The sequence below is a fragment of the Corticium candelabrum genome, chromosome 5, assembly GCF_963422355.1.
Source record: "Corticium candelabrum chromosome 5, ooCorCand1.1, whole genome shotgun sequence".
In the NCBI taxonomy this organism is placed as follows: Eukaryota; Metazoa; Porifera; class Homoscleromorpha; order Homosclerophorida; family Plakinidae; genus Corticium; species Corticium candelabrum.
The window spans coordinates 2,736,116-2,745,771 of record NC_085089.1 but is presented as its reverse complement, the minus strand read 5'-3'; the positions used below and the strand labels follow the sequence as shown (position 1 = coordinate 2,745,771).

The 9,656-nt window shown below is 42.5% G+C and overlaps 1 protein-coding gene across 1 annotated transcript; it reads right to left on the bottom strand.

The window, feature by feature from the left end:
* Positions 1-203: 203 nt before the first annotated feature.
* On the bottom strand, positions 204-807 carry LOC134179324 (uncharacterized). Its single transcript, XM_062646191.1, has 4 exons — positions 697-807; positions 502-632; positions 292-438; positions 204-223 (listed from the first exon to the last, which is right to left on the bottom strand). The coding sequence occupies exons 1-4, from the start codon at positions 768-770 to the stop codon at positions 204-206; spliced, it is 372 nt and encodes a 123-aa protein (XP_062502175.1). The 5' UTR covers positions 771-807.
* Positions 808-9,656: the final 8,849 nt, after the last annotated feature.

Here is a 9,656-nt window from a genome sequence, read left to right as displayed (position 1 = left end):
ATTTCTATAAATTTGGTACTTCTATAACAGAATATCGGATAATTGAATGCCCGAGTCGGATAATTAAACGCCTGAATCGGATAATTGAACGCCGCATTCAGATAATTGAACGCAAAATACTACAGTAATTGTACATATTTGACTCTCAGAATTAGGTAACCGTCTGTTTGAACAAATAACACCACAATAAGCATGTGGTGTTTTTAGCTGTTGCCAAATCCAACTGAGAAATTTCAGAACAAAAAGAAGTACAAGAACAACAATAACAATGACAAGTAGTGCAAACAGTACATATAATGAATGATATTTCTACACTTGCAGATAGCAAAAACTTACACACCATTGTCTTATCACTGCCTTGTACATGCCACACCAGCAACTTTGTGGCAGTCAGTACACAAAGAAAGCCACTCTCACACCACCGGCAACTAATATTACCTAAAATACATTTTGCAAAAAATTAAGAGCTAAAGAATTTCTCCTACTGTAGACTAGACTGACTTGCACTGTCAGAAGAGTGCACAAGAGCCTCTTGAATTTGAACGGGTACAGTCCACTCAAGACGTTCTAAACGATGGTAATCGGTCTCTTGTAATACTCTGCGCAACTTGACTTCACTCTTAGTCATAGACCTAGAAAGGCAGAGAACTGCATGTAGACGTCAGTCGACACGAGCACCTGCAGTCTGAAGTCTACCGTGGTGTCCGACCGACGAGAGAACGCCCAGATGGCAGAAACCGCGTCGTAGCTGTGCGTTCGGGCGTGAACATTAGGAAGATAAACGATAAAAGTTACCTAGAGTCCCGCTTTGAGCATGCTCGGTTGTGAAGCCTGGAAGTCCAGACCTCGGCGCGCCTGCGCGAAACTTGGTACGGTACGCGGATGCTTCTGCCAGTGGAAGACATTATTAGATTCTAGATTAATTTGAAAATGTTGGCGCACTCTTACCCTTAAATTTGGATACTACAAAGTACCCCAATGCAACCAAGTCAATTGCAAGAATAATTTATTCACTGTACAGTCAAGCCTCTAGCTCAGATTTCCAGTAGAAAGAACATCTCTGCAGGCACAGCGCTTCTGAATGCCATTCCTACAATTGAACTCTAAGTAGCACTATCTTCTTTTACCACATACTAAAACGTGTGTGTGTGTGTGTGTGTGTGTGTGTGTGTGTGTGTGTGTGTGTGTGTGTGTGTGTGTGTGTGTGTGTGTGTGTGTGTGTGTGCGAGCGTGCGTGTGTGTGTGTGGGGAGGGGAGTGCGCGCGCGCGCAAATTTATTTTGAGAATCAACAATATTGATCTTAATCAGCAGCAGCTACAACCACTCGAGCAATTGATCCAGAGTGAACTGTAAATATTTCTTAATTCCATCACTAGACATGCACTTCTCCATCAGAATGAAAAAAATTGATGTTAATCTCTACTATAGCTAGAAACGACTGACCCTAACTGATCTCACTACGTTCACTAGCTACTACAAAATATCTGCACACAAAGTGATAAACAAACCGCTGTTTCATGCAGAAAGTAAATTAATTTTTTAAGAGAAAGCCCTGGAAGGTAGATGTTAGTTACTGTCCTACAAACTGACATGACATTCCAAGGCCGGATCCAGAGGGGTTGAAACCCCCTCTTTTCCAATAGGCGTGATTCAGTCATTTCATATAATTTCATTACAAAAGAGAAATTAGTAATGCTTTAAATAACTGCTAACGGTGAACTCCAATTCAAAAATTTCTAGATCCGGCGCTGCATTCGTTTCGTGCAAACGGGATCCTTTTTGTAGTAAATCGAGGAAACAACGCAGCGACTCCAAACTTGTTTTGTCGTCTTCTTTTATTTTTTAGAGTCTGCAAAAATAGTTGCAAAGCGATCTGTGACATGTTTCGGTGCATTTGGCACAGTGAAAGGCATTAGGCAAATGGCGACCTCCGCGTCACCGTAAAGAGCGCAGCCGTACAACTGCTAGAGTAAGCGCAGAGACGTTGCATTGTTATTGATGAAGAGGTTGAAGCGGTCGGTATCGGCACGCGGCTCGGATCCCGTTTGCAAGAAATTTTTCGGATCCTGTTTGCACGAAGGATCCAGAATAAAAGATGCACAGGGCCGTGGCAATTCACTGGCTAGCTCACTAAATCAATATTGTCAAAAGTGACTTTCTTTGCTATCACCAATAATTGACTCAAAGACAACGCTCCACATGCAGTTGGTATACGTACTGCATTGTAGAATGTACGTACATAGAGTTCAAATATTAATTAATTAATGTTGTGTTATGTTATTGTTGTTGGTATTAGTATTACTACTACTCGCTACACTACACAACTTTATTGGTATAACTCTAACTATAATTACATAGACATATGTCATGTAACAGCCATTACTAGTCTCTAGACAAGACGTGACAAAAAAAGTGATAGCCTGTACTATAAATACGCCAACCCACGCTTCCGTCTGTGTGCCTGGATGGATGTCTGTGTGCCTGGATGGATGTCTGTGTGTCTGGATGGATGTCTGTGACGCGCCGATCGACACGTCGCCGGTCTCAGATCGTTGCGAAACGCGGCTGAAGGGTCGAGATCGGCCGTCGGAGACAAAAGGTCGAGTCGGATTTTGCCCGGACTGCCTCCGACGGCCAGAGACGAGACTTTGACGGTGAGGGCTGAGGCTTTGAGGGTGAGGGCTAATATCTAGAGTAATACAAACAGTCGACTCTCGGTCACAGCCAAAATCAAACTGCCGATTGTTCTTGTGGACTACTATTAGTGCTGTTATTATTAGAACTGGTGATATTACAAGTTTTGTTGATTATTACTAGAAGAGTAAAAACAATTTGAGAATATCACGGTATGTCATCCGGAAAAGTTTTGCAAATACAAAATTGAATGGAGACTCTTTTATCATGACATTCGGCATACTTGGCATATCTCGACATCTGCTTTATTGACACAATCTTCTTAGAATGACCCACCACTTCAAATTTGGCGGAATTCTCTACAACCGTAAACTGTATGATATAGTTGATACTTCTTGTCATAATTCTTCTATAACTCATATAGATCGGCGTCTTGTTTACGACGTCTTTTTTGAAGGCGGAAGAAATCTTTTGCAACCGAACATCTCGACATGTCGTTTTGTTTCCAGAAGAAACTATTTCGCGTGTCTTGTGCTGCTGATTGATAGTAGAGATTGCCTCATCAACAATAGCTTTTATGAAGGTGCCCCACTCTTTCCGTGGGAGCTCTCTCAGCACGTTACACGTGCAGGCCCAACTTGATATTCTAGCGTCGTAGCAACTACGATTTGGTGATAAGACTTGAGTCAGAAGATTCTTACCTTGACGCGTCAGGTGGCCGCCGACCTTCTTTAGATGTGGATAGTGCATCAAGGACTTTGACGTCGTGTGTACATCATAGTAACTTATGAGCCTTTTAGAGTTCTTTAGTAGATTATTGCCAAATTCAGGATTCTTCTTCAGGACTCGCGAAGGAAGGAGAATGGAGAAAAATGGAAGAAACGTTTCGTAGTGTCCACCCACGTTGTCGAGAAACTTAAAGTATGGCTTGCCATGGTCACCAAACAGAAACACTACCAAATTTTCATTTTCGCTAAGAACCGTTTCAAGAAACAGAGAGAGACTGTGATCGGCTTGATGGACCGAGTCTGCTTCGGGTCGATGATGTGGTGACATATCGAATGCGACCCATTTGGCAGGATGATCTCTTTGCAGCACTTGACGGCTGTAGTTCATGATATAATCAAATACCATGGCATCTCCGTCACAAAATCCGGACAGAATGCCGTCTCCCATTGCGGTGTTCTCTTTTCTATACCATCCGTGTTCCCAATGTGGTATAGACGGGTGACGATAATGACACTCGCTACAATTCAATTTTGTTCCAAACAGTCCTTTCTGTACGTCCACAGCATAACTGGTGATATAACCTCTTTTGGCCGCATACTGCCACACCCATTCTTTGACCGGCACTCCAACCGTGTGGTGCTTTACTCTTTCGCGTTCATCGTGCTCTGTAAACGCTGTTCCACCATACATGGGCACCAGATTCATTGCTGTGCCACCTCCGAGAGCATTGACACGATTAAACAAGAACGCCCTGTGACTACGAGCTTTACCAGTCGAATCAGAATTGACGTCTGACGAGTAGTACAACTTCTTTAGCAAAGCGGCGGTTTTTGGTAATCCAAATGGTCGAAACATTTGTGCTCGAGACAGTGAATCTACTGATAGAGACAAAATCGACAACGGTTCGTAATCGGGCTCATTCTTTTTTACTGTGTTGTAGATCTTTCGTTGCGTAGCCTCACCTTCCAAGTTGGGTACTAGTTGCGTCCTGTAATTGTGTTGGTTATTGCACACGACATCAACATACTGGGTATTGAAGGGGATAGCTGCCGGCCCCGTATATTCTTCCCAAACTTCATCTTTTACGTGCCTGCCGTTAGACAATGGCACTTCGTATGCGTCACGATCAACAAAGTTGACAGAAAAGTTACCTTCACATGATATGTCGAGCTTTCTTTGTTGACGGTTGTGGACAACAAAGGTTTGGCTCAAATTGCATACCCACACTAGACCCAATCGTCCCAGATTGGTGGGAGCGGTTGGGTTTGGTAGCGCGCAGTCACTATCACTCGGTGGCCCGACATCTGTAGAAGATAGCTCACTAAGCGTTTGCTCTTCTATGCCTGCCATTTCCTGTTGTTTACTCTGGTTCGCAAGTTCCTGTTTGACTTCTCTAGAGTTGATGACTTTACCCAGTCTAAGAATGTTTGTTTGCCTCGTATAGTATTTTTCTCTCAATGGCGCTGTTACAGTAAACGGTCTCTGACTGCTTGGAAACGTCTCTCTCGTTGCCTCTAGTCTAACTGGCCACGTGCTCCAAACTAGAATCAACAAAGTAACAATGACATAGGCTACGAGACAAAACAAAGACTTTTTTGAGACGCTCATCTTCTTTGTCTGAATTGCGGATGTTACGGGAAATCGGAGGCTGTAGGGTTTCAATAATATTACATGTAGATTTGAGGTTTCCTAGATAGGGAACACAAATACCAAGCGGCGCTACTTTGAAATACTTGAAAAATCGGTTGCAAACCAATCCTATACTATATATAATACGCCAACCCACGCTTCCGTCTGTCTGTCTGAATGGATGTCTGTAACGCGCCGATCGACACGACGCCGGCCTCAGACAGTCGCCAAACGCGACGGAAGGGTCGAGATCGGCCGTCGGAGACGAACTGTCGAGTCGGATTTCGCCCGGAATACCTCCGACGGCCAGAGACGAGACTTTGGTGGTCTAAAATGAGAGGCGCCAAAGTTCGTTAGTTCAACTAACCGAGTATGAGGAGTATGCGGCCGTGTGGAGTTTGTTTGTTCAATTAGTCGACTATGTGACGTGGGCTCGCCAGCGACGCCATCCTGCAGTCGGAGTAAGCCGGTGCGTGTTCTTCGCTGCATGACAGACGCGTAATGTAGGTAGTGGGATGCTATGAGACGGAACTCTGATTCGAGGGAATACAACGTGGTGTGTGTGTGTGTGTGTGTGTGTGTGTGTGTGTGTGTGTGTGTGTGTGTGTGTGTGTGTGTGTGTGTGTGCGCGCGTGCGTGTGTTTGTGCACGTATTTTTGTGCGTGTGCCTGTGCTTCTAGATTTTGTCTGTAAAGTAACACGTGCGGTGGACCCGCCCTACAATGAGATTGTGCGATGGGGGCTACTGAAATAATGAACGACTGGTGAAAGTTAAATTTTACGTTTTCTTCGCTATGTAGCTACTATCTAGATGCTAGCGCAATTCCTACAGCCCATAGAGCGGGTGAGGGCTAGTATATATAGTAAATACAAACAGTCGGCTCTCGGCCACAGCCAAATTCAAACTGCCAATTGTTCTTGTGGACTAAAATTATTATTAGAACTGGTGATATTAGAAGATTTTTTGGTTATTACTAGAAGAGTAAAAACAATTTGAGAATATCACGGTACGTAATCCGGAAAAGTTTTGCAAATACAAAATTGAATGGAGACTCTTTTATCATGACATTCGGCATACTTGGCATATCTCGACATCTGCTTTATTGACACAATCTTCTTAGCATGACCCACCACTTCAAATTTGGCGGAATTCTCTACAACCGTAAACTGTATGATATAGTTGATGCTTCTTGTCATAATTCTTCTATAACTCATATAGATCTGCGTCTTGTTTACGACGTCTTTTTTGAAGGCGGAAGAAATCTTTTGCAACCGAACATCTCGACATGTCGTTTTGTTTCCAGAAGAGACTATTTCGCGTGTCTTGTGTTGCTGATTGATAGTAGAGATTGCCTCATCAACAATAGCTTTTACGAAGGTGCCCCACTCTTTCCGTGGAAGCTCTCTCAGCACGTTACACGTGCAGGCCCAACTTGATATTCTAGCGTCGTAGCAACTACGATTTGGTGATAAGACTTGAGTCAGAAGATTCTTACCTTGACGCGTCAGGTGGCCACCGACCTTCTTTAGATGTGGATAGTGCATCAAGGAACTTTGACGTCGTGTGTACATCATAGTAACTATAAGCCTTTTAGAGTTCTTCAGTAGATTATTGCCGAATTCAGGATTCTTCTTCAGGACTCGCGAAGGAAGGAGAATGGAGAAAAATGGAAGAAACGTTTCGTAGTGTCCACCCACGTTGTCGAGAAACTTAAAGTATGGCTTGCCATGGTCACCAAACAGAAACACTACCAAATTTTCATTTTCGCTAAGAACCGTTTCAAGAAACAGAGAGAGACTGTGATCGGCTTGATGGACCGAGTCTGCTTCGGGTCGATGATGTGGTGACATATCGAATGCGACCCATTTGGCAGGATGATCTCTTTGCAGCACATGACGGCTGTAGTTCATGATATAATCAAATACCATGGCATCTCCGTCACAGAATCCGGACAGAATGCCGTCTCCCATTGCGGTGTTCTCTTTTCTATACCATCTGTGTTCCCAATGTGGTATAGACGGGTGACGATAATGACACTCGCTACAATTCAATTTTGTTCCAAACAGTCCTTTCTCTACGTCCACAGCATAACTGGTGATATAACCTCTTTTGGCCGCATACTGCCACACCCATTCTTTGACCGGCACTCCAACCGTGTGGTGCTTTACTCTTTCGCGTTCATCGTGCTCTGTAAACGCTGTTCCACCATACATGGGCACTAGATTCATTGCTGTGCCACCTCCGAGAGCATTGACACGATTAAACAAAAACGCCCTGTGACTACGAGCTCTACCAGTCGAATCAGAATTGACGTCTGACGAGTAGTACAACTTCTTTAGCAAAGCGGCGGTTTGTGATAGTCCAAATGGTCGAAACATTTGTGCTCGAGACAGTGAATCTACTGACAGAGACAAAATCGACAACGGTTCGTAATCGGGCTCATTCTTTTTTACTGTGTTGTAGATCTTTCGTTGCGTAGCCTCACCTTTCAAGTTGGGTACTAGTTGCGTCCTATAATTGTGTTGGTTATTGCACACAACATCAACATACTGGGTATTGAAGGGGATGGCTGCCGGCCCCGTATATTCTTCCCAAACTTCATCTTTTACGTGCCTGCCGTTAGACAATGGCACTTCGTATGCGTTACGATCAACAAAGTTGACAGAAAAGTTACCTTCACATGATATGTCGAGCTTTCTTTGTTGACGATTGTGGACAACAAAGGTTTGGCTAAAATTGCATACCCACACTAGACCCAATCGTCCCAGGTTGGTGGGAGCGGTTGGGTTTGGTAGCGCGCAGTCACTATCACTCGGTGGTCCGACATCTGTAGAAGATAGCTCACTAAGCGTATGCTCTACTATGCCTGCCATTTTCTGTTGTTTACTCTGGTTCGCAAGTTCCTGTTTGACTTCTCTAGAGTTGATGACTTTACCCAGTCCAAGAATGTCCGTTTGCTTATTGTATTTTCCTCTCAATGGCGCTGTTACAGTAAACGGTCTCTGACTGCTTGGAAACGTCTCTCTCGTTGTGTCTAGTCTAACTGGCCACGTGTTTCAAACCAGAATCAGCAAAGTAACAATGACATAGACTACGAGACAAGACAAAGACTTTTTTGAGACGCTCATCTTCTTTGTCTGAATTGCCGATGTATACAGGGAATCGGAGGCTGTAGGGTTTCAATAATATTACATGTAGATTTGCGGTTTCCTAGATAGGAAACGCAAATACCTAGCGGCGCTACTTTGAAATACTTGAAAAATCGGTTGCAAACCAATAATTACTTTTCTGAGTTTCTTAATTTTCGACCACTTTAGTAAACTACCTCTAAATCATGTTTAACGAAAGCTGTTTAAGTTTACATTTAAGTTAGACAGGTTTAATTAACGCTAATGGAAACGCGCTAAATCTTAAACATACTTTAAAACATGTTTAGACCCTAACGTTGACACACCCTGGATTTCGCTTTCGCACTTCTAAAAAGTTGCCAAACTAGAATTTTAAAAACATTTTCTCTGAATAAAGAAATAGATGTAGGGATTGTATAAAAAGTAATAGAAACAAGATCTATAGATAATATGAACCAAAGCCAGATATGCGTTAGTGAATCATTCCAACTCGTATTTCCTACATTTCTTTTTAAGGCTTTAGTGGGTTGGAAAGATTCACAGCGTATCATCCCGGTACTGTATAATTTTGTACATAAATTATTCTATTAGACTAAACAAATCAGATGAGCAACCACGCTCATAAATTTTGGGCACTAAACCCCTTAGCTAAATTAGAGCATTGCCTAGTACTATATAATGGAACTTTACTTCTGTACAGTATATAGTATTAGCTAGCTAGAGTAGCATCATTAACTGCTAGTTAGACGTAGCAGTCTAAGCAATTCTCAAGTATACTATGAGTTGTAATAATGTTTCTATAGAAAAAGGACAGAAACAAGAATACAAAAATATTATATACTACGCTCGGCAATTATAGTAAATAGAAAACAAAGTAAGGATGGCTTGGCTGCGTACTTTAATTAATTAAGATAATTGATGTAACATGGTCAAACTGGAGAAGCTCTTGAGCACACCTGGTGTGACTACCTCATTGCTCACTTCCGAGTTCACGGTTGCGGGGAATAGACAGTAGAAACCCGAGCTGGAGTGGATACATAATTACCACTTACCAGTAAACGTTTCCCGCTGCGTCATGTGAAAGACACTCCATGTTCTTGACTTTGAAACCGGTGTTCAAGGTTCTTAAAAAGCAATCATCTTTAGTTCAACAACGGAGGCAAATTGGGACGTATAACTAACGTCATTTAAATTCTCTTGTCAAGACATATTTTAAAGCCCGGGTTGTTTTTTCGTGGGACTACCTCTTCAAGTCAATAATGGTATTGTGTTAATTAATTGCAAGACTAACCCTATATCCAGTAAAGATGAAAAACGTTATTCGCTATAATATAAAAGTGTTAATAAAATGTTAAATTTGCAAAAATGATAAGCAATTGATGACGTAATTTGTAATTCACCAAAGACTGAACTTCGATCAATTGCTCGACTTTGAAACAGTTTCCAACTAGGATACTATACGAACACATACGCAGTATCAGTGAAGCTACAATCACTTGTCGTGCAACGTATACATATGCGTGATATTCTCTGA

Excerpts from the sequence above, each read along its gene's own strand:
- LOC134179324 (XM_062646191.1), bottom strand. The coding sequence starts at position 770 with ATGTTCACGCCCGAACGCACAGCTACGACGCGGTTTCTGCCATCTGGG. Across the intron at positions 633-696 it reads CTCGTCGGTCGGACACCACG|GTCTATGACTAAGAGTGAAG; the intron begins GTAGACTTCAGA and ends CTGCCTTTCTAG. Across the intron at positions 439-501 it reads GCACTCTTCTGACAGTGCAA|GTAATATTAGTTGCCGGTGG; the intron begins GTCAGTCTAGTC and ends AATGTATTTTAG.